At 39.1% G+C, this 24,830-nt stretch overlaps 2 protein-coding genes across 5 annotated transcripts in view; both read left to right on the forward strand.

Annotated features, from left to right (window-relative positions):
* The window catches only part of RGS17 (regulator of G protein signaling 17), a 74,587-nt gene extending 63,880 nt beyond the window's left edge, over positions 1-10,707 (forward strand). For all 4 annotated transcript variants that reach the window (XM_085055818.1, XM_085055821.1, XM_085055820.1 and 1 more), the window contains exons 4-5: positions 1,614-1,848; positions 4,907-10,707. In XM_085055818.1, coding sequence (XP_084911944.1) covers positions 1,614-1,848; positions 4,907-5,095 — 424 coding nt within the window. In that variant the 3' untranslated portion in view covers positions 5,096-10,707. The remainder of the gene's footprint in view (positions 1-1,613; positions 1,849-4,906) is intronic.
* Positions 10,708-11,437: 730 nt separating this feature from the next.
* MTRF1L (mitochondrial translation release factor 1 like) lies at positions 11,438-23,005 on the forward strand. The gene is made up of 7 exons (XM_085055822.1): positions 11,438-11,913; positions 13,376-13,455; positions 14,627-14,810; positions 18,578-18,741; positions 19,650-19,767; positions 21,548-21,684; positions 22,291-23,005. The coding sequence occupies exons 1-7, from the start codon at positions 11,631-11,633 to the stop codon at positions 22,504-22,506; spliced, it is 1,182 nt and encodes a 393-aa protein (XP_084911948.1). The 5' UTR covers positions 11,438-11,630; the 3' UTR covers positions 22,507-23,005.
* The last annotated feature ends 1,825 nt before the right edge of the window (positions 23,006-24,830 follow it).

Here is a 24,830-nt window from a genome sequence, read left to right on the forward strand (position 1 = left end):
GGAATGGAAGGTGCATGGATGGTTCTATATGTGGGTCTCTGTAAGAAGCCTCTGCTACATGTGAGACCATTTTCTTCTGTATAATCAGACAAGAAAAACTAATGGGTACAAGCATACTTCATGATCAGATGTTTAACATGGCTACCTTTCATAAAACAGCTTGGACTATGCTTTCACTGGAATTAACCAGAAAACATATACCTTGAAAACTAGGTTAAACAAACTGAAATCTGAGCTTCCATTTCTGTCTAGAGCTTGTGCCCATGTTTATTGTGTGGGGAAAAATGCTAACTTGTCAGGGACCCTGAGTTCTCCAATCCTATATAAAGCAAATTAAAGATTTAAAGGACATATCTGATAGTAAAAACAACTCAAACAATTCATGGCCTTCATTGCTCATCATGTTCTTTTATGAGAAGACAATGCAATAAATTTCCACAAAATACTACAGTGAAGAGAGCTTCCCAACAGACAATAAGGAAGCCCAGGTTGTTTGTCAGCCCCATCCACTTCAGCAGGTGTTTATAATTTGTGTTTAAACTTCTTCATTCAGATTACAATTACTTTGCAGGATCGTTTAAACATATTAAACATTTTCCAATTTATCATTTACCTCAAATAGCTTCGTATCATCCAGTTTGCCTTACATGCACAGTAGGAGTTGATAAATAGATTTAAATAGAAATTATATAGACAAATGTCACCAATTGTGCATCATGTTTACACAGAAGCTAATGACAACAGCTAGTAAAGCTCTTGTGTTGGATCAGGAAGGGGAGGGTGAGTGCTCAAAATTAAGTTTGAAATTATATTTAATTGTTGTTAAGTAATTTGGAGAATTACTTTCTTAAGCTATTCATCAGTACATTAATGGATTAGTGACGCACGCAAGTCTTCTGATCACTTACCCAGTGCATCCACTGGTAAAAGCCACAAATAGTTTCCTTCAGGAAATGGGAGTAAGGACTTTTTCCCATTTCTTCTCTTTCCAGTTTTGCCTGCAAAATCCATCACATCTCATGCCAAAAGATCATCATTCAGGTCAATAGCACAAAACAGAGGGAAGCTTAGCAACCCTTAGGTACAAGCACAGAGAAATATGCTAATTTAAAATCTCTCTGAATTACTACTTTGTTGGGCCTCATTAGTATGCTTTTGGCTGCCAAGAGCCTTTTGTTTTTCTTGTTCTTCCTAAACCAAATCATGTACAGTCACCATCAGAAGCAATCAGGGACATCAGGTGTCACTCAAACTCCTCATGAAAAAGAGTCTATTTCCAGCTTTCTAGTATCACATCTCCTTTAACTGCAGAGGCAGGAATTCAGTGCTGTTGTAAGATTTTGTCTTTGAGTCACATGGCTAAGAACATTAGCAGAAAACTTGTAGAAAGTCAAGCACATGTCTCATAACATGAAGCACATTTAGTGGGCAATTGGGATAATGAATAGTGCACAAGTGAAGAGCAAACAAGTGCCCCTGTCACTGCTGAAGCCTTGTTGCTTCCAGTTTTCACTTTGGACTAAAGTGCAGTTGAAAGGAGAATTTTTGGATGAATGTATGAAAACACTGTTACAAAAATAGAAGCATATTTGTAATGATATTTGCTTTTGCAGCCAAAACCCTACTGCAGATGAAATTTTGTCTTGGGCTCAGAATTTTGACAAGATGATGAAAACACCAGCTGGGAGGAACCTTTTCAGAGAGTTTCTTAGAACGGAGTATAGTGAGGAGAACCTGCTTTTCTGGCTTGCATGTGAAGATCTAAAGAAGGAACAAAACAAGAAAGTTATTGAAGAAAAAGCAAGACTTATATATGAAGATTACATTTCTATACTATCACCAAAAGAGGTAAAGCTGTAAATGTTACATTTGCATTTTCTGTTTTTCCAGAGCAGAAATGTTATACCCTGGATTGCCAGGTTGAGGGGCTGAAAGTCTGTCAGATTAAAGTCTTAGTATGGACATTAAATCAGGAAAGGAAGGGACAGAAACAGTAGAGATCCAGGCACTGGCTATTTGGCATCACCGCCCATAACAGATCCAAGTTCTCTGCAAGGCTCAAGAAACTTCAGTAGGAGAAGGCTGAGAAATAAGTTTGCTTCTTTAGTAATGCTGCATGTCTGCCAGAGAGAGGAAGTAAGTAATGCAAATGGATTTCTGGAGAAAAAGTACCAAAATTAAGGCATTTAAATCAGAATCATTATATATTTATCTGCTGCTACAGCTGTCTGGGAGAAAATCCAAATTTCCGCTGCTTATTCCTATGTGAGAGTGCAAGCATGAGGATGACATATTTTATCTAATGAAACATATAATATCTAGGAAATTATATAAGATTTTCTTCAACCCTTTAACTGAACTAGACAAATTTTGAACTTATCTTTACCTGTAGTAAAGAAAAAACATCATCTATGAAACCATTATATACCATCTATTATATACAAAGAGATATATAAATATATAATCATGATAGAAGAGTTCTTAGGCCACATAATGTACCTTTATATTCTTTGCTTTGTCTCTGTGCATTGCATTTGAATTCCTGCTCAATGGTGTTATGCTAATTTATGCTCACTGTGGACCTTGCTTCCTACATTTTACTTCTGCGCTGCATTCAGTAATAATTTGCAACTTCATTCATATGAATGAAGCCAACAGTGATTTATAGCTCCATTATCTTCTCTTGTGCCATAGTATCTACTTTTGCTTTGGAGTGAAATACAATTGGCAATAGAGCAGGCTAAGTATAATTTTTTCTTCCAATACCATATCTTTACCAGATAGGTATGTGATGAATGCTCAGTTGTCTTTTTAAACTAAGACCAACCAGCGTTTAAAATTCAAACACTAATGAAGCATTGTTTGACTTAGGGTTTAACAAAATTACTCACAAACTTGGCATGTTGGATGCATACAGATCTCATCAATCCAGTTGCTTCTGCCCATACAGAAAAATCTTAGAAGGCAAAAAAGTGTTTGCAATGCATTAGAACAGCATGGAAAATGGAAAATTCTTGTTCATCCAGGCATGCCATTCCAGATGCTACCTTTTGGCATAAGAGCTGAAATATTTAGCATGACTTGTTCAGTGAAGAAGTCATTGAGACAGAAGGTCTTAGTGTTCTAAACAGATACTTTGTATTCATATGTTTAGCAAGAAAATACCTTCAGTAATTCCAACTAGTTTTGCCATCTGGCTTTAGTGAGTCACTGAAAAAATACAATGCAAATTAACAGTTCCATAATTAATTTTGGGGTTTTTTTTCATTCTCTAAGTGCAATTAACTTTTACTATGCTCAGTGTCTCAAAACCCCACTATCCTGCCAAATTTGAGGGGGTTTTTATCCCAGCTATTATGTTTGATATTAAAGAACCAATTAGCTGCACAAACTGTTTTTATTTATATAAATGTGTGTGCCTGTGTGTCAGGGGGAGAATTGCTTAAATCTTAGTGTGTCCTTTCTGTGCTGCAGAAATGCATTGGTCTGGGCTTGAAATCAATTCAAACACTTTCTGGAGACACATGGCTTCAACACTTGCCACTCAAAACTGCCATAGCACTGTACTCCTGCCCACAGCCACTGGTCCCTCATAGCTGTGCCTTGTGACTGATGACCAAGTGACAGCAAATATTGAAGAAAGAGCTTGTCTGCTCTGTGAGTAGTATGCTCCATTATGCCAACAAACCAACAATGCCAGATTGTACAGCTGGTACTGAAGATGTACTGAAAATGTGTATTTACTTCTCAGTACCATACTGTACAGTACCACACCACACCAGTGTATTTCAAAGACTTTCCTTCACCATGTATAAAAGTACAGACTCACACGTTCAAACATATGCTGAGTTTTCATCTTGGTTACCATCCTTCATATATCATTACATCCTTCAAGGTGACTTAATACATGGAGCTTTCCAGGGGTGAACTCAATCCTTAGGACAGCATGAATATTTTTGCATGGTTGCAGAGTAGTGGGATCAGATTGCAACTTGGTGTAAATCACAGTATCCTACTCAGGATTTTAGCCCTTTTCTTCTTGGCTCAGCAAACCCTTGCTGGTCCCAGTGGGTTTTGCTGCTACTGCCATTTAATTTATGAAGGCATCCATTTACTACGTTTTAGAGCATTTTATGGATAAACTGTACATTCACTGAAATTTCCAAAGGATATTCTAAAATCATCTGTGCATTCATCCCAAGCATAATATGCCCTTTTCTGCCTAGGCACAGGAGTTCATCACAAATGGTAAGTAAATGAGAAGCTAAAATTCAAACTTGCTAACAACTTCAATATGGATATATGATATCCCGAAAGTACAAATTACCAGATGTTAAAGAGTCCTGAAAAGAAGAACAAATCTGAAATAGTTAATAGGGAGATTAACACAATAAAAATGATAAAAAACTCTGGGTAAATTGTGAAGAACAAGTGTAGTGCCTGAAAAAAAACAGAAAAAAATGTGTAGGGCAGCCAGATAAGAATGATGAATAAAAATCTTCTAATGGTTTAACCACAAATGTTCAGAAAAAAAACCCTGCAGCTCTCTCAATGAGGGTAATTCAACATTCATTTCAGAGAAATAATTTTATATGCATACAAATTATTTTTTAAGGTAAAAAAAAATTATTTTGGAAAGCTGCAGTTGCCCTGCATTTAATCTGCTATACAGCTGCATTTCATAGTACAGATCTTAAGATGGATGCAAAGACCAAGACAAAACTGAAATAGAGTTGATGGGCTCAGTGCATTACACAGTAATTGTGTGGTGGTTCTGAAAGAAGCACAGAACGTTACTTGAATAACTGATAAACTCAGCATGTTCAATCGAGCCCTGAGAAATGAAGATACACATTACAGCTTTTTCACTGTTACTGTTATATTATTCTGTTCTCATCTTATTCAGGTTAGTCTTGATTCGCGGGTGAGAGAAGTTATCAACAGAAACTTGTTGGATCCCAGCCCTCACATGTATGAAGATGCCCAGCTCCAGATATACACCTTGATGCACAGAGACTCTTTTCCAAGGTTTTTGAACTCTCAGATTTATAAGTCTCTTGTTGAAAGTATTACAGGCTCTACTTCTGAAACTTAGTTTTAATTTTCAATCAAAATAACTTGATTTTCTTTTTTTTGGGGGGGTGGGTGGGATGGAAGAAAAGTAGTTTAATAACATCTGGAGCTGGGTTCCTGGAGAACTACAGTTTAGCACTACTCAGGCTACTGTGAAGAAAACAAATACATATTATGGTCTCTGTCTACATTTTTACCAAGGTCCTCCTTGCTCAAGATGGCGTGGGAGGGGAACAATGGATTTGCCAAAATACATTTGTTTCACACCCCTTTCACCCTACTGCAGTCAAGATTGCAATGATGTATTTGTAGTTTTATGAACAGTCTCCTTGTGTATCCTCACACTGCATGTGCAAGGTAAAACTGCTTCACTTACCACTTAGTTGTTGCAATATTTAATCCAATAACATAAATTATATCTGTATTTAAAAACATTTTTTGTGCAATACAGTCCTATGGTACATAGAAACAATTGCAGCAAACCAGAAAGAGGCTTGCATTTTTTAACATCACTAACTAAAAAGCCAATTTTTAAGGTGTAGCATTACTCTACATGCTCTACTGAGTACAATACACTGACTTTTTGAAGCCAATATTTCTGTACAGAGAAAAAGAGCTATTTATCACTGTTTATTTAAAATAAATCAAGTGGAGGATTCCTCTGGTTTTCACTGCCAAAACTGTGGCATTTTCATTACAGAGTTTGCAATGTCAAAGAAAAAGAAAAATAAAAGAAGAAAAAAAAAGCACAAATCACTTAAAGGGATCCGTTTCTGGGTGACACAATCTATGCGCTGATATTGTTTAATTGTTAAAAGAATAAAGATTTTCAATGTACATTTCAGATGTCAGATACTGTAATTGATTTATTAAAGACTGGCTATCCAGTTCTAACACTGTTGTATAATGTTATGTACTTCAGAAAAAAAAAAAAAGGAAAAAAAAAAGAAACAAGAAACAACACAAAAAGCTTGATAATTTAGTTTTTTGAATAAAGAAATTTAATAAAAGATTGCCTACATGTAGCATTTTAGAACATTTTAGAACACTTTGATGAATTGCATCTGTTCTGTAAAATATTTTGTTTTTGAAAGCTAAATCCGGTAAAAAATGTTTTTAAATGAAGTAATGTTTGACGAGGTGGCGGGTTAAAGAAGACTTATCTGAGCTTCTAGCCTCATTGATTTTGAACAACTCCTTGAAAACAAGGAGTTTGGACAGTAATGTTAAACCAAACTTCAAGGGCTTCTAAACCCACAGATCTTACCCAAGCAAAATGCCTATGGAAACACAATGGGTGTCTTTCCTGGGTAAAGAATCCTGTATTGAGCCCTTAATCAGAGCTAAGGCAGCACAGTACTCCCATCATTTGGCTGCCATGGTATTTTTAATAGGTGTTTGCTTGGCCTTTTTATCAAATAATGTCCAGTTTCAGGACACATTTTGATGTTTAAAGAGACAGTGACTTGGAACTTAAAAAAACCCATCTTCATACCTACCATATACAAGCAAAATGAGTGTTAGCATCCCTCATAAACTGCTAAAGATATACCAAGAAACGGCTCTGAATACTTGTTAAATATATATATATATTTGTGTGTTTGTATATATATATATTTAATACTGACAACCACACTAAGACTTAAGAGGCAAGGTTCTTCTCACTTACATAGGACTAAACGTGGCATAAGCCCATCGCTTTCGCTTGGACTGGAAGGTCTGGCAGTTGTGTCCTTGAGTGGAATCTGGCCCAAACACAGTTGGCTCCAACCACTCAGTTACTTCCTGCAGGCAGCCTCCGGTGCCGGCTTTGGCGGGAGCTGCTGCTGCTGAGGCAGGTCTGCTGTGGCACAGTAACTGGGAGGATGCAGGTCTTAGTTTATCTTCTGGGGCTTATTTTTTTCCCTTTGTTTTACTACCTCTCATTTTCTTAATTTATTGAACATGCTTCAGATAGCAGGTTTGGGGAATTTTTTAGTCATTCTTTTTACTTGAAACCTGTGTGCTTTTTTTGGATATATATATATGAACAATTTAACAAACTGTTTCTTAAACTCATTTGGTTTTGTAATTTATATAGAATTCAGGAGATTATTAAAAGGGCTATTCTCTATTCCCTATGCAAAGATTTTAACTGTTGTAGTGTTTGACAAAATGGGATCTAAAACGAAAATCTGCAAAGTGGAAAACAAATCTGTTTACAGTGGCATTGCTGACTATCCTACCATATTCAGCACTTTTAAATATTGTTATTTATGAAAATGTAGTTTAAAATGCAAGACAAAATATTTATAAATGTTTCTTTTAATAAATACCTGTTTTGTCTGAAAGTGCTACCGTGTTATGACAACTTTATTCATGTTGGTTAGCTACTTACCATTATGAATAAAATATTCAATTATTATACTGGTAGAATATGAGCTATGATGTTTACAAATCCTGAGGGGGGAAAATTCAGTGATAAAGGACTGCCTCCTTCTACTGTGAAATATGCTAGAATAAAATAATTTTTCTTGCTTTTTTCTTAATTGGAATTTGACTATGGTCTTATATATGTCTAGTATCATTTGACCAGTTATATTTACTTGATACTAAACATATACAGCATCATATATTGTATATATTTACATAGTGTAATTTCAAGTTGTTGGTGTTTGAGGCACAACACATTTAGTGCACACATCTAAGTAACGTGTAAGAAACAAAACTGCATGCATAAGTCTTGACAATGTAGACTTGAATATTCCTAATGTTACTATTTGATGGTGACCTGCTAGTCATAAGCTATCTTTATAAGATACTTCACACAGGTAGAAGTTCAACATAGACAAGTCATCCTTTCAAGACAGTTTTAAAGGTAGATGTGCAGGCCCTAAATATTACCTTGATTTCTAGCATAAGATTCCAAAATCTGTATTTGGAAACTGTGACATCATTTTGAAAAATATTACACCAATCTACAGTGTAATACTGCAATGAAATCACGTTCAAAATTTATTGTCTAAAATCCTCTATTGGGAGGGATTTAAAAATTGAACATAGCATGTAAAATTTCTTTCTTGGAGCAAATGCTCATATTAAAATGTTTAATATACATTTCATTTATTGGTTTGGGTTTCCCAAATTTTTTCATGACAGAAATGGATGTGGTCCAAATGGACAATAAGTCATGGCATAACATGATCTCATTGCCTATCATACAGTTCTTTGAACACAAATTGTAAAACAGTCAAACTATTAAACTGATTTATTGTGCATGCAGTGTACAATACACTTTGAAAAACTGCCTAAATACACTTATTCTATAGCTTGGAATAAAATAAGTATGTATTTAACTTGTATTTCAGTTTTTCATGAGAATGTGTATAGCAAGCGCACTACAGAAAGTGAATTATGTTTTTATCACTTTTGCCTGATTTAATAATTCTGTCAAATAGAGCCTAATGCCAAACAGCCACAAATAAGCAGAACACTTCTGTAACCTCCTGGCCTTTAGGCTGCAAAGAAACTGAATCTATATCGTGCTACACATGTGTTCAACTTAGCTGTTTACAGTCAGCTTTCATATAAATGAGTTTAAAGTAGTTTGGGATTCCTAGGATGAAGCAAAACCCACAGACAGTATCATGAGCATTCAAATTAGCCTGAAAGCACATGTGGTATGAAGGAGACAAGAGGTTTGATGGAGAAAAGACAGGTCAATGACACAGGTGGCTGGGCTGCAGGTTAACCAGCTGCAGCACAGTACTACGGAAATGTGGCCATAGCACTTCCAGGTCCACAGCCAGTTCATAACTCACTTGAGTACCTGTGGAGTCCACATAGTCCATTTGCAGGACAACAGAAAGTGGACGCAAACCAGGTTCCAGCTAGCAACAGTTATTCTTTAAATTAAAAACATGCTAAAGTGCTGCTAGGCTGTGGTCTAAACCAAGCAAATAGAGGAGACCTACGCTCTACCTCAACAGCGAGGGTTAAGGTGTCACCTCATGCCAAACTTGATTCCCTAGGCATCAAATTCAATTACAAGGAGCATATGTCTGTGGAACCAATATCTAAAATCAGGTGGAAAGCTTTTTCAGTAAGAGCAGCTTGCTGGATTTGACCACGCTGTGAATCTGCTCAGGAACCCACAACTTCCATAAGCAGTAAGTGCTTGCAAAAGCCATTTAGCAGAAGCATTCCACAACACCAATTCAAAAGCAATCAAAGCTGATACAAGAAAATCTCTAACTCCAGCAATTCATTACACCACAAGGAGTAAAGCCCACACTTCCACGATGCCTGTGAGCCTGCTTCGGGCATTGTCGATCCAGCTAACAGAGCCTGAGTCCTTATCAAATCCAATAAAGCAAGAAATTAATGTTGCACACAGACAGCTGCAATGTCTCCTCCAAGCTGATTTGGACCATGTCTAACTACCAACTTCCAAATAGGTTTTTTCTCGGCCCATAATGCTTGGTTTTAAGAGACCCAAGAGTAGAACTGTAGCACATCCTGAGATTTGGACACAGTGACAAAGGTCCAGTCCTGTTCACCAATACCCTGAGTACCTTTGCAGTGACAAAGCATCAGCCCTGTGCGAACATGTCCAGAGTACTTCTGCCAGCAGTACAGGTGATATTGGTGGGATGAAAGAACAAAACAGTAATGGTGCCAAAATCAGCTGGACAAAAATTTGACAGAAACAGTGTTTGCATATTACTTTAACATTACATCAAAAGTCAGATTTTGTCCCTTCTTTTATCTGTGAACTCACTCTCTGGAAATTCACCCTTCTGTTTAAAACAGGGATATGATTCAGGTGATTCAATGGCTGACCATCAGTCATTGACTCAGACAAACATTTTTTTTTCTCAAAAGTACTTTTTTACTCTAAATTTCCTGAGTGTTCCATAGGTCTCTTCACAAGCTGGGTTCACAGAGCAGTTAGACTCTCTTTCACTGTTACAGAACACCAAAATATTTTGTCTATTAAAGCATAAATTTGGTCATTTTTCCTTTATCCTTCTGGAAGAAGCCTTCAAGGAGCTTCAAGGGCAGGCAGTAGTAGGTGCAAGGGAAGCTTTTTGTAGGTGAGATTTCATAAGCAATGACCTGGACAGCAATCAGTGCCAGACAACTCACGCAGACTGTACATTTTTCACAAAGGTCTTCAAGTGTCTTCAAGTGATTTTTACTTATAAATTCTTGGTACACTGTATTTTGCCAATACACCTTATCCAAAATAGCGCATTTAAATCATGGGAAGGTGTTTTTATCTAACCATTAATGTTTAATATTCTGAATAGCAAATTTTTACATTGGCCTTTGGATTTTCATCATGGAACAAAAATTTCCAAATTTTCTTTTCTGACTACACAAACTACTTAGGCTTTCAAGAATTACTCTTGCTTTTGATATTACATTAGTGAAAATAACAATTTACTAATGTATCATAAGGAAGTTACTGTTATTCCAACTGTGTAATTTGGTTGTAAGGTATGATTGCCTACTTCTGGTACGACATGAACAAGGACAGAAGAAAGGCAAGGATACAACTCTGACTCCAATGATCATAATACAAAATACTGCCTAATAAATTTTTATGGATTGTTGAACATTTTTATAATAAAGTATATTCTTCAAACTGTTTTGAGTTTAGCCAAGAACCTCATTAATGATGCTATCTAAAACAAGGCTAATATGCACTCGGTGCATATCAGGAGGGTTGGTCCAGATCATCCCACAACACCCGCCACATCACAGTTACCAAAGGACTGCATCCTCGCTGCCTTCCCACTTAAAACTTTGCTGTAAAACACTGTACTCAGATCTGTATTTTGTAAATGGGTTGTCTTTTAGTCTCATCACTAATCTCTGATGTGAAGGCACTTTCAATTGCCCTTTCTTGTTTCTCTGGGAACTCATTTCTTTCCCTCTAACAGATTAATTTTGCTCCTGCTTTCATTGTTGGGGGCATCCTTCCACAAGTATTTGCATGTGCCTTCTCAGGGTATTTTATTCTGAAGATTTCTTCTGGAGGGAGAGGAGAAGGTCTATAAGACTAACCCTGATACCCAAAGCCCCAGCTCACACTTCCCCCCAACCTCACTTTCGCCTATGCAGCCTGAAGTAAAAACCTCACTACCCTCGAGGCCCTTGCTCAGAAGTTCTGCTAGAAGACTGGCACATGGAGGATTTGGTGGGGTTTGAGGGTTTTTTGTTTTCGGTATTTTTTGTTCACTCCCCCCTGCCGGGCCTGCAGGGGGCACTCAGGGGCGCTCGGCCGGGCGCATGAGGCGAAGCCCCGCCCGCTGCCTGCCCCGTCAGCGCTGGCCAATCAGAACCCGCGCGCCCCGCCGCGGCGCAGCGCCAGCCGAGGGAAGCCGAACCCCTTCGGCCATTTCCGCCAGCGGAGTCCCCATAATTTCCGACTGCGCCCAAACACGGCGTCGTGCCTCTTCGGCAACTTCCGGAACCCCGGAAGGAAGGCCGCCGAGCGCGTTCGGGCGTCTCCGGCACAGCAGTGACGCCCGGGTGACTAGAGGGCGGCCGCGCTCCCACGCCGGCCGGACATGCGGCTGCTCTCGCGAGCCCTCCGCGCGGCGCAAGGCTGCCGAGCCGCCGTGCTGCCCCCTCGGAGCCTCCGGGCAGCGCCGGCCGGATGGCCGCTCCCGCCGCGGCGCGGGCTGAGCGCTCGGCCCGGCCTGGAGGAGCTGTTCGCCGCGCCCTCCCTGCGCCGGCTGCTGGAGGCGCGCGCGCGGGGCGAGGGCGGGGCGGCGCCGCAGCTGGCGGCGCGCGTGCGGCGGCTGCGCGACAAGGAGCGGGAGCTGCGCGACACGCGGGAGCTGGCGCAAGGTGCGGCAAGGGGCGCGCGGCGGGCACGGCTTTACGTAGGTGACGTCACCGGGGAGCGGCCCCGGGGGCGGGCACAGGCCGGTTCATTTGCATACACCACGCGATTGGGGGAGCGGCCCGGGGGGCGGGCACAGGCCGGTTCATTTGCATACACTACGCGATTGGGGGAGCGGCCCGGGGGGCGGGCGCAGGCCGGTTCATTTGCATACGCTACGCGATTGGGGGAGCGGCCCGGGGGGCGGGCACAGGCCGGCGCGTGGCGGCGCGCACCTGCCGGGGCGGTGGCTGCGCGCGCGGGGGACGCGCCGCGGCGGCGGGAGAGCGGCGCGGGTGGCACCGGGTGGCGGGTGACAGGGTGACAGGGTGACAGGGGACACACGTGCCACCTGGGGGAGCCCGGGACGGTCTCTTCCGGCGGCAAAGAAACCGCCCGAGCAGAGAAGGTCCTTCCGCCGCCGTGGGAACTGCTGATACTGGAAGAGCACCTACTTCATATAAAACAAAGCTAACTAATCGGGGATAGAAAAGTTTTTTTAAGTTTTGTTGTGGGTTTTTTATTTTTTTAATTCATCTTTCCCCTGCTGCCAAGACAGCCCAGCCCAGCTGCCTGTGTATGTTTTGTCAGTCATAGCATGTGAATGTGCTGTCTCCACACTGTAATTTGACTTTGTATTGTGTCAGTAGCTGCACATGTTTAGTGCTGCCAAATAACGGAATATTTTTTTACCCAGAAACAAACTTAATTTTGACAGCAGTTAGAAAACAAAAATGCAAAAAAGACTACTTTAGGATCAGTAAACATTTGTTAGATCATTAAATATTCCTGGAACTGTAGTATTCAGATTTTTGCATACAATGATAGGAGTATTAATCGTTTTAATAAAGAGTACTAGTTGCAAAGCTGCTGTGCTCTTTAAACCGTTGATGTTCTTGCCACACTGAAATACAGAAAGTAGTTTTGTAGAGCCACAGAATGGCTGGAGTGGGAAGGACCTTTGGAGATCGCCCAGTCCATGCCCTGCTCAAGCAGAGTCACCCACACGTTGCTCAAGGTTTCGCCCTTTGGGTGTTGAGTATCTCCAGGGCTGGAAATTCACAACCAATCTGGGCAACCTTTGCCACTGTTTGACCACTGGCAGTGTAATTGGGGTTTTTTTCAGTTGGTTTGGGTTTTAGTTTTTGATGTTTAAGTGTAACTTCTTTTATTTCAGATTTTTCTCATGCCTTATACCTGCATGGGATTAGAAAATACTTAATATGTACTTAGTATCTTCTTTACAGATCACATTAGTAATTCAATTTTCTGACAGGTTTAATGTGTTGGGGGAGGGGAGGTTGTGTGGTAGTTTGGTTTTGGGGTCTTTTTGGTAGAGCAAGTTCTTCATGTGGCTGTTTTTTCAGAAGGTTTTCTAAGAATGACACTGGTATAGGTCTGGGGATTAATCACACTCAAATATTCCAGATGAGAACGAAGATTTCCGGAAGCTTGCGGAAACAGAAATTGCTTCCTGTGAAGAAGAGATAGCTGAACTGAAACAACAGGTTAGATCCCCTTATAGACCCTCTGTTTCCTTGCCATTCTTAAATTAACAAAGCCAATTTGTTTTCTTGGGGGCGTTGGAACTAGGTGATATTTAAGGCCCCTTCCAACCCAAACAATTAAATGATTGTCGTCAAGATGTATGTGATAAATTCTTCTTCTCCTCTGCTCTGTGCTAGTTATACTCCTCAAATAGTGTCTGTTAGCTAAGGAAAATGGAAAAATCAGGTGCTACAAAGATATTCTGTAAGCAAGTGCCATGTTTCTATCAAAGTATCCTTTTAAGTAGGTGCTATAGTTTGTCTTGTCCAGGTGCACCTTTATGGATGTCCAATGCTTTATGCCGTGGAAACATCAAACTTACATAGTATCTCTCATTAAAGATTTGAAAAACATGTAATACTATATAACTACTTCAGGTTGCTACTTTATGTAAATTTTACAGAGTATCTTTTGTTTAACAAAAGATAATGATGTTTCGGTAAACAGACTATTGAAGTAGAAGCTGGTATGGTCACATTCTTTATTCCTCTGACAACAATACAACAGTCACTTTATAAATATTTTTCATAAATATTTATGATTCTGCTAAAAGAAATCATTATCTGTGGAAAGTAACATCACTAAATGCTAGTAAAGGAAGAGGATTGAAAAGCATTTGCAAATCATCCAGAGTTTTGATCCAAGCATGCAAAATTTCGATACAGTTTTTTTGGGGTTTGATGTATCTTTGTTCTGCAAATCAGGCTCTTCTTTTTAAAATATGTAAATGAATAATGCATTTGAGTTGTCATTGAAGGACTGTGCTCCTGAACAGCCATACCTGCTTAGCTCTGCACCTGAGATGGGATTAAAGGGAAATCTGATTAGAAGGGAGATATTCAGTTGTCTTGCAAGAGTAGGTGTGTATCCTGCGGTTTATCCTCACAGTGCTCCTGTTGGATTAAAAAGTTCTGTGAAGTTCCATGGCTCTCCAGAGAGGCCTGTGTAGGTCCTGTGACTGTGGAGTGTTCCTGCAATGCAGCATCACCCCTGCACGCCTCTGCCTGGCTGAAGCCTGTCCTCAGGGCAGGAGAACACAGCCTAGATCAGTTACAGACTCGTTTTACACTGTCTCAGTTGGGGATAGCAGTGCCAGAGAGGAGTCTTAGCTGGGTGCTTTTGTATTCACAGATAGTGTTGCTTTTGATTCCTTCAGAAGAAACAGATGAGAGTGATCTTGTCATGGAAGTAACTGCTGGAGTTGGAGGGCAGGAAGCCATGCTGTTCACCTCGGAGATATTTGATATGTACCAACGATATGCTGCTTATAAAAAGTGGAAATTTGAAGTATTAGAATACTTTCCCAGTGAAATAGGTCAGTAATGAAAGTACTGTAACTTCTTCATTCAAATTGAAACACTCATTCGTGTGACATTTTCATTGCCTAAGTAAAGGAAGCTAATTTGCACTATCTTAATTTTAAAAGTGGAAGATTGTTTTCCTCAGCTTCTGTATTTGAGAATGAAACTCCATTTCAGAAGTACTACTAAACTACTAAGGTGCTACAGAGAAAACTTCTCTTTTAGTAATTTCATTTCTACATTTTAAGACTATTGAAAGATAAGTGTTTGGCAGAAGTAAATTTAGAAAGTGATACAGATATGTTGGTTTAGCATTTTTTAAAATTAGAAATAAAGATTATGTAAACTTTATTTGGCTACACTGTTCTCCTTAGTTACCTAATGTTATAGTGTTTATAGATTAGTTTGATGGAAGATTGAAAATCTGTCTATTATTATGGATCTATTGGCATAGAGGAATCAGTTTTATTAAAGCAATTATTGAAGTTTAATCTAAAACATCCTAATTTTTTTGTAATAATATCTCATCCATAATCTAAGGAAATGGGATATTTGGATATACCTCATCTGTAACAGCTCTTAAAATCTTTGTTAGAATTTGATTTTAAAAAGTGTTATAATTGTAAAATGTTTGAATTTTCTTTAGTTCTTAGCAAGTATCCTATTTCAAGTTAATGAACATGAACTCAGGCTCCCTTTAGAGTGGATCACTCCCCTGTAGAGTGGCTGCTAATGGTTCAATTAATAGATTTTTAAAAAATTTTATGACACTTGAATTCTTTATTTTCTATTATCTAGATTTGTTAATATTAATAAACTTTTTGTATTGTCAAGAGGTCGTTTGCCAAATAAACTGTTTTTACAGTTTGAGTAGAGGTAGGAATGAGAAGCTGCATATTACAGTGCCTCTTGTTGCTGAAAGAGCAAGTCATGTCCATCCCTGTTCATGACCAAGCAAATGCTTTGCCAGGAGCTGAGCCAGTTCAGCCTTCAAAGCCAACAGAAGTCTGTTTACTTTCTGGTTTTTAAAGTAAATGAAATAAACATTTTACAGGTTAGATAGTTGTAAACAGAAAAGGGGAGGGGTCTGGATCTTCTTTTTTTCACATACTGGGGGGGGAGCTGCCCTTTCTGTTGAGGCAAGATTTGGATCAGATAAACCCCAGCAGTCACATACACTTCACTTTCAGAGCAAAATTTCACAGTCAGCTTAAGCAAGGACTGTCCCACCTTCCAGCCAGCTGTTTCTTCTTTCTCATCTCTAGCAATTTTGAGGCCACAGCACTAATTGGGTCAATTCACTGATTTGGCTTAAAAGCCCTGTTATGGGATAGGTGTAAGTCAGGTCTGACTCACTTTGCAGTCCTATGATTAGAAGAAAAAGCGAGTTGGGTTTGGCTGCTCTTTTGGTGAAAGCTCACTCCTTGGACAAGGAGCCCACACCCTCAGAGACATTCTCATTAATGCTTTAAATAGGAAATTGAAGTAATATATTAACCTAGTATATATCTATACATATTTTCTCTTTGAAAGGGTTAGTTTTTTTAATGGCTAGATGTTTATTGTAAAATCTGTTTTGCTGAGGACTCATCTGTGCACTGAAGTTAATGTTTAGAAAGGTAGGATGTGAATCTTGGGAAAAACAAAGGCAGCCCTAGCTTTTGTCAGTCTCTTACAGTGTATTTTTTGATTTTGCATGACAACATATAATCAAAACAGATGCTGGAAATAAATTGGGAGGTAGGGGCACTATACATGGCACAGCCAACAAAATGGATGTTTGAACCCTCAGGTACAAACTATCTGTGCTGTGCTGAGTAAGAGTGGGGATAAGGATACTGGTGACACTAAGCTGTTACATCCTACCCACATTCCAATTTTATTGATTGCATGAACAAAAGCAAGGTCCTATCTTTAAATGTTGAACTCCTGAATTTGACTGAAACATGAAAGTGAGCATGGGTGAACAAGGTGGATGTTAAATAAAGCTGCAGTAAAAACTTGGTTACAGCCCACTCTTACAGGACTTTATTAACCTACCCCAAGGAATGCCACTGTGCAAAAATAGCATGATGAAGGCTCAGCACACATGTTAAAGCACAAACTCACATGTCATTATTTATCCTTCTTCTCACCCTGCAGTGGCAGGCTGAGACACAGATGTGGGACTTTCCCCCAGTCTGGGTATAAGATGCCACATAAAAAATGAGTGCAAACTCATGCCCGTATTCTGAGTAAATCAGATTTCAGGATAGAGTGGGGCATTGTATAGGGAAGGGACAAGCAGGTAGTTATCAAGAGCCAACTATATTTGACAGGCCTACAACATATCTGCCAGGGTAGAGGGTTTGTTGACATTCCATTAGATTTGGCTGCAGTTCGTAATAAACCTGTGTTGGTAATAGTTGATTTGAAAGGGTATGATCTGAATACCTGTCCTTTGAAACAGTTTTTTGGTCATCTTATTCTAAGCACTGCAGGCCCACATATCACTACATATTTTAAAAGCAGAAGGACAAAAATAATATGAAATAGAAAGCCTAAATTGCCTCTTCCTATCTTTTGCAAATATGACTGTAAAACAAAATATATTTTAGTAAAGTTATGAGCAGACATTAAATTTCTGTTGAATAAAAACATTTGCAAACCTTCTCCATGGAGGTGAAAAACCTGGCATGTGTTCTGGCTGATGATTTTTTTCCTCCTGCAGGGCATTTTCAGATTCCATATTGTTTTCACTTTCCTTTTTTAAAAAGCTGCTATTAAGTCCTATGGTTGAGTTCCTTAGTCTGAGAGATAGCCTAAACCAATATTTTTGAGAACTATGTGCATCTTCTTTTCTTCAGCTGTGGTTTCATATTGCAAGACTTGAAAAGCAGTACTCTTTCAAGGCTAGTTGTGCCTTCTTCAGTTATTCCCTTGGCACACCATCCACTGTGCTGAGAATGGGATTTGGGAATTGAGCTGCATTAAAAAAGAAGTGGGTGAAAAATTATATTAATTTATAATGCCATCACCTTTCTGATCCTTCACGTATGCTGCACACCACCAAACAAGGAATAGCAAGAATGTCATAAACTAGTAGAGCAGCCAACTCTTTTCGTCATGAAGCCATGATTGAATTGGCTTTACTTCCAAGTTCCAAGCTGTTCAGTGCTTGTAGGATGTTTCTGTCAAGTGTTTTGTTGGAGGTATTCATAGGAGGTGCAGGAGCTGGTGTTCTGTTCACTCCAGAAAAGGAAAAGGTTAAAATTAAATTAAAAGGTGAAGGTGACACATGAGTAGGTGCATAGAGGAAAATGGATAGTAAGAGTATGAAAAATACTCCTCTAGTTATAAAGAGCTGGGGTTTTTTCTCATTGAATGATAAGGTTCTGAACTAACAATAAAAAAAGCCCTGAGGTTTCTGAATGTGCCTTTCAAAATTTGATCTTTATGTGGATTAACTGCTGGTGTTAGAATTCGACTGTGTTTTATGATTTTACATGTACATTTAGCTACGCTGTTCATAGATAAAATTTTTAATTATATAAAAAATTAAATTGGACTCTCTAAAAAAGCATTTGACAGTCCTTTCCTTTTTGAGGTAGTGTGTGCATAGATATGAATGCCTTTAAGATTTTTCTTGCATTTTTTGGTGTAATTTTGCCCAAGTGTTTAAATGGTAAATTCATCATTTTAAGAAACAAATGCCAGTGATGTGTAAATACACTGAAATATAACAGCATAGTATCAATGTTTCTTCTTAAAGGTTAACACCTGTTTTTGTTCTGTATTTAAGGTGGCCTAAGACATGCAGTAGCCAGTATAGCAGGTCCTGAGGCTTACAAATGCATGAAGTTTGAAGGAGGAGTGCATCGTGTTCAACGGGTACCAAAGACAGAAAAACAAGGACGCATTCACACCAGCACAATGACTGTTGCAATATTACCCCAACCCACTGAGGTAATATTTGTCTTTCAGTATAACAGACATTACCAGGAGCAATGTTTGATACCCAAGTGTGTTCTGCCTCTCTTGTTATTCTCAAAGACTTTTTTAATCTTAATTTTGAGCTAAGTTGTATTTTTTATTTTACTTCTTTTTTAATCACAGGGATGAAATAAAGAATTTCTGTCTTTTTTCATAATCCTAATCTCAAGAAAGTCACTGACAGTTTACTTGAGTATAACTTGAAAATTCATTGTGACTGTGTCTTGTGTGTTTTGTGGAAAACTACATTTTTTGCAATATAACAAAAGGCTGAATCATTTTACCAGCCCCATAGATACTTATTACACTTTGTAGTGTACTCACTTGCCTGTTCTAAAGTGTATGGGTGATAATTCAGTCCTACTGTATTTGCTTGGTTAGAAACAATGGGCTAAGAATTAAAGCTTTGTTTTGATCTTTGTTTCATGGTGACCTAGCAGATTGTCAATGTTACTCCTTCCTGTACTATCTTAAAATTATCTTGCTTCTTCCTCACAGTGACTATTTCTCCACTCCAGAGCCAGAAAAGGGAATATCTTTCATTTTATTTAAAAACCATCTGATCAAGTTCAAATATTGCTTAACTCTGCTGGAAAAGGATGCCGAGCTCTCAGAAGAGGGGAAATTAAGTGCTAAGGGATGGTTATGCATTAAGTTACCGTTTGGCAGATTTCTGGGGATCCATCATGATGCATTCCAACCTGATTACCAAGACTTGTTAATATGTTTGTAAGAGTTTGTGAACTGCTGCTCATAAATGTTCAGAAGTTTGATCTTGTATGAATATGCCTTCTAAAATAAACTGACTGTGCATATTTGATATCTGTCTAGGAAGAAGCAACATAAAATACTTTTTCCTTTTTTTCTGTCTCCCATGGCAGATGAGGCTGCAAATTAATCCAAAAGATCTGCGGATAGAAACAAAGCGAGCTAGTGGAGCTGGAGGCCAACATGTCAATACCACAGATAGTGCTGTACGGATAGTTCACATTCCAACAGGTGCTTCATTTTTTCCTTAGTACAAGTTCTGCATTCCAAAATTGCTGTCAGAATTTCTTTTGAAACAATGGTTTTATTTTCAAACCTGGGCAACAGTAGAGCAGAGGTTTTATGTAGTTTTCACATCTATTCATACTACTCTAAATGCACCATCTTGTGCCCACTCCAGTTTTTTACAGTGAAGACTGCTGGCTTCAGTAGTTAAGCTATCCATTTTGCCATTAAACATGACACTCTAAAAGCATCCAGATCAGTTTCTATCAAAAAGTTACATTTAAGCTTTTAAATAATGAAAATGACATTGAAAAGTGGAGTAAGGTGAAATCTGATGGTTTGTATTTTCTTGACTAGTCTCGAAAAGAGAGATTGCTCTATTTCCACATTAAAATGTTACTTTTAATTGCAGAGTCTACTCAGGATGCCAGCTCCCATTTGTCTGCTGGCTCCTTTCCCGTAGATGACACACATAATTAGGAGGCCCATCCCTTTGGCTCAGGTTAGGAAACATAGGCAGGGATAAGATACACCCTCAAACACTACCTGATTTTAGCTGTCATATGTGGGCTTTTTATTGCCATTTCTAAGCCTTTTACTTCCCTTTGAGCAATCCACAACAGCCTTCTTGACTTTCATTGCATTTTAACTTTTCCTCTTCTCTACCACAAACATTACTCAGGCTTTACAGCCTCAGGATAATCTCAAGTGCTATTTATCTTAATGTATCTAGATTTTTGCCATCTATTTCATTTGTTTAAAACATTAATCCATTCTACCCTTGTTGCATCACCTTAGTAAAGCAGAAGGTAAGCAGTGGAGAGGATCAAATTCTGTTCACTAGATGATGACAAAAAGATACTCCAGATTAAAAATATTTTGAATTGTCTGCATGTTTGGATAAAAACACAACAAAGTGAACCCAGCAATGGATCTTAGTTTTTGCTGAAGGCAGTTATTAGGGTGTCTTACAGAAATCTTAAAGTGTATTGCAATTTTTTTGCAGTTATCCATGGTTAATAGGGGAGTTCATACCTCTCCTTATCTCCTGACTTTTTCGTGTTCCACCTTTCCCTTCATTTCTCAGATCTCTCTTCCCTTAAAATTGTCCTGTAATTTCTTCTGTTTCTGTCATCCTAAATCTTTTATAAACCTCCACCACGATCCAAAATGTTTATAAGTAAGTCTTTCAGAAAGTAGTACCATGTAATCTTATAAAATCATCCTCTAATATTAGCAGAGCTACTTAATAAACCCAAATAACAACTTAGCTTGTGCTCCTTTTTTGGGCTGCTCATTTCTTATCTTTAGTTGTGTGTTTTGGGAGAGAGCACACCCTTTTATTTTTTTTAATAAAACAGTGCCCACTTTTTTATAATCTGATCATGTTGTATACACTCCCTATCTCACGTATTTTACTGTTCCTTAAATCCTACTTTTCCTGGAACTGTGGCCAAAATTTGTGAGTGTTCTTGGTGTCTTTTGTGAGTCAGATCACATCACATATCTTTTATTTCATTATCCATTTGTTGTCCAGGTGAATTATATGTCCACTGAATTAAATTTCTTGTCTTATAGCTTAAAACACCTGTAAAACTCAGCCTACACTTCTCTCCCAAAATGTATTATTACTCACTAATAAACCTGGAGTCTTACATTCCCAGTCCAAAATACATGTGGAAGAAAGAAACAGCCTAATGTAACATAATAAAAATCTTCAAGAAATTGCAGAACTCTTTTAGTATGTGTTAATCTTAACTGCTAAATGTCATGATATTTTTGACAGGGATTGTGTCTGAATGTCAGCAAGAAAGATCTCAAATTAGAAACAAAGAGAAGGCTATGCAAATGCTATGTGCTAAACTATACAACGCCAAACTAGAAGAAGAAACCAAAAAGAGAAACAGTGCTCGAAAGATTCAAGTAAGTTTCATTTAGCTGTGATATAATTCTGTACAAGGATAAGTATTTAGGGTAACCCCTTTGTTGAACTACAAGTAGTAAATGGAAATACAGAGCAACAGGAGCCCAGGAAGGACTTACATGAGGCAAAAAAAAAAATCACAGAATCATAGAATGCTTTGGATTGGCAGGGACCTTAAAGATAATCTAGCTCTAGCCCTCGGGCCGTGGAGAAAGAGATGCCTTCCACCAGGCCACTCTGAAGAACAAAATTTGTGGAGTCCACAGGCAGTTTAAACAGCAAAATTACATTTTACTTCAGCAATAAGGGTCATATATTAGCCAGATTTAAAAATCCAGTAGTGTGTAAATGCTAGAGACCCAATGAAACAAACTAGATTGCAGCATGAAGAACCAGAATAGTATTAGAAAAACATGCAGTAAAATTGTTATTTTAAATGTTTGAGAGCAATTACTGCAACTGTTGAAATGATCTGAGTATTATGTAACTGTAACAAATTTTGTATAGTCACAGGAGGAAGGGAAACCTTTTGCTTTATAGACTTAATCAATATTTCATCATTATTGTAAGATGATGATGATAAACTGATTGTTCTTGTTCAATAGATTGGGACGAAAGGAAGATCAGAGAAGATCAGAACATACAACTTTCCACAGGACCGGATTACAGACCACAGAATAAGCAGATCAGTGCATCATGTTGAATCATTCATGCTAGGGGAAAAAATGCTAGATGAAATGATACAAACTCTTAAAGAATATGCTGATTATGAATCTCTCATGGAAATTATTTCAGAAAATGAAAAAAAGAATTCCTCCTGAACATTGTTCTTTCTCAGGCCATTACAACAGATGTAAACTTTGGTCTGTAGAGAAGCTTCTTGGAGCACCACCTAGAAAATAGAACTTCTTTTCAGATCATGAAAAATATCACAACTTGTTTCTTCCTGACTATTAAACAATTTTCTTACTTGCTAAGTAAAAGACTTCATTATCTTCAAGTGAGACATTGTTGCTGCAGCGAGACATTATTGCTTTGGAAAAGTAAATTTGACATCGCCAGAAGTAACAGCAGTTTTTAATTTCTTCCACTGAGAAGGTACTGCTACACCACTCCCAAAAGGTATGCATGCCTTAAAAAAGGAGTCATTTCTAGTTCCAGTTTCCATTTAAACTGTAGCTTAAGCATCAGTACAGTGTCAGCTGTAGCTGACATAGCTTACTGACACACATGACTGACATAGGTTACTTGAGAGAACAAAAAATATCCTGTTTTGTTTGAGTGATTGGAAAAAAGTGATAAATAAATGACCCCACTCTACCCTGTCTGCATATTTATTAATCACTTATATGTGTCATGGGAGAGGGAGTCAAAGTGTATCTCTGTCATGTTTTCATGGCCTTCTGACCTTTATTTATAAACACAAAACAAATCTAGGAATATCCCTTGTTCCAGAAAAAAAACCCATAGAAGTGATGAATCATATGAATTGTTTTTGGAATGAATGTTTCTGTTATTGAATCAAAAATTAAAACAATTGTTAAAATATTGTTTGGCTGATATTTTAGTATTCACATGACTTCAGTTCAGTTTCTCCTTTATGTATTTAATTGACTCTCCAAGTTACTCGTTTTCTAAAGGTTACATGCTATGACCAACATCTTATTGGTTTTGTCTATTTGTTTAGCAGCCTCTTAAAACATTTGATATCTTTATCGGCTTTGTTTTCTAGTAAGCACTGCATGGTAACTATTATTAAGTTCCAAATCTTTTAATTGAAAATGCATACATTAACTTCAGATATAGGAATGTCTGCGTGCATAACATGGGGCTTACATATTTCCTGTTGGTAAGCATGAGACCTAGGTCTACATTTACTAGCAGTTTGACAACTCTCAACTGGCACATAAAAAACTAAAAAGAAACATTGACCCATTTTTGGTGTAAAATAATAAGATACCAATTGGAGGAGAAACTAGGACTGAATTCTTAGTTCTTAGCAGATCAGTATTGTAAATGGAAGACTAGAGAGTGCTTGTGACAGTCCTGCTGACCTGAGTAAAAGCCATGCTCTCTTATGCCAAGTGACAGATGGAGTTTGCTGCTCTTTCTCACTTCAGTTTCATATTCCTCCAAACAAATAAGGGTCCTTAACCAGGTCTACGCACTGCACTACTGCATGAAACTTAGATAGGTCTTTGTCACCCTAGACCTTCCCTGATACTCCAGCATGTAGCCTGTCTGGCCAGAGCCTGCCTGGCTCACAGCCTCCCTGTTCTTGAACAGACACTGGCTGTGTTGTTGCCTTGCGAGCGACCAGGCTCTGATCAGTGTGAGAGAAACCAGACATCATGTGCTTCTGGCAGGAGCCTGACAGAAGTATTCCAAACCTGGTATCTCACAGTGCTGCACAAAGGGGGACTTCACTGTTCTCCTTGGCCTATCATGGCAAGCTTTACTGTGTAGACTTGAAGTCCCCTGCTTGTTCTATATTAATTTAATGCAAGGGATGTTGTCTCTGCAAACAAAAGCTCCCTTAACTGTGAGACTGCCTTTCCAGAAGTGGCAGGGATCCGTGCACTAGTGTGCAGTCAGCCTGTCTCCCAGTAGTGCTCCTGCTCACTCTGCAACTACTAATAGCCTTGGTCACATAAAATAAATAGTTATTTCATGGGGAGGAGCCCAGATCCACCGCCAGACTTGAATCACAGAATGGGTCAGGCTGGACGGAACCTCAGTGGATCATCCAGCTCCCTGCTTAAGCCTGGTCATTCTAGAGCACATGGCACAGGATTGCATCCGGGCGGCTGTCGAATATCTCCAGTGCAGGAGAGAATCCTTCCCCGGTAGAGGAATTTAGCACATTCGGAGCGTGCCAGGGTGATGGGAAGATGCCGGGCGCGTCCATTTAAACAAGCAGACGCAGACGGGCGCCAGGCCGCGCTGAGGCTGGTGTGAGTGCCGGGAGGCGGCGGCTCCCTGGGGCCGGCGAGCGGTGCGGGGCCGGAGGGCGGCAGGAAGGGGCGGGCGGGAGCGGCCGGCGCGCGGGAGCCACAGCCGCGCCACTGCCGTCCCTCCCTGCGGCCAGGAGGGAAACCGTGGGGCCGGGCTGGCCCCGCCCACCGCGCCCCGGATTGGCCGCCGC

Source organism: Lichenostomus cassidix, chromosome 3 (assembly GCF_008360975.1).
Source record: "Lichenostomus cassidix isolate B80296 chromosome 3, HeHo_3.0, whole genome shotgun sequence".
NCBI classification, from domain to species: Eukaryota; Metazoa; Chordata; class Aves; order Passeriformes; family Meliphagidae; genus Lichenostomus; species Lichenostomus cassidix.

What these genes read in the sequence shown, in the direction of transcription:
- MTRF1L (XM_085055822.1), top strand. Translation starts at nt 11,631, where the DNA reads ATGCGGCTGCTCTCGCGAGCCCTCCGCGCGGCGCAAGGCTGCCGAGCC. An exon ending in TAGCTGAACTGAAACAACAG is followed by an intron (nt 13,456 to 14,626) that starts GTTAGATCCCCT and finishes TTGTATTCACAG; the next exon opens with ATAGTGTTGCTTTTGATTCC. An exon ending in GATAGTTCACATTCCAACAG is followed by an intron (nt 19,768 to 21,547) that starts GTGCTTCATTTT and finishes TATTTTTGACAG; the next exon opens with GGATTGTGTCTGAATGTCAG.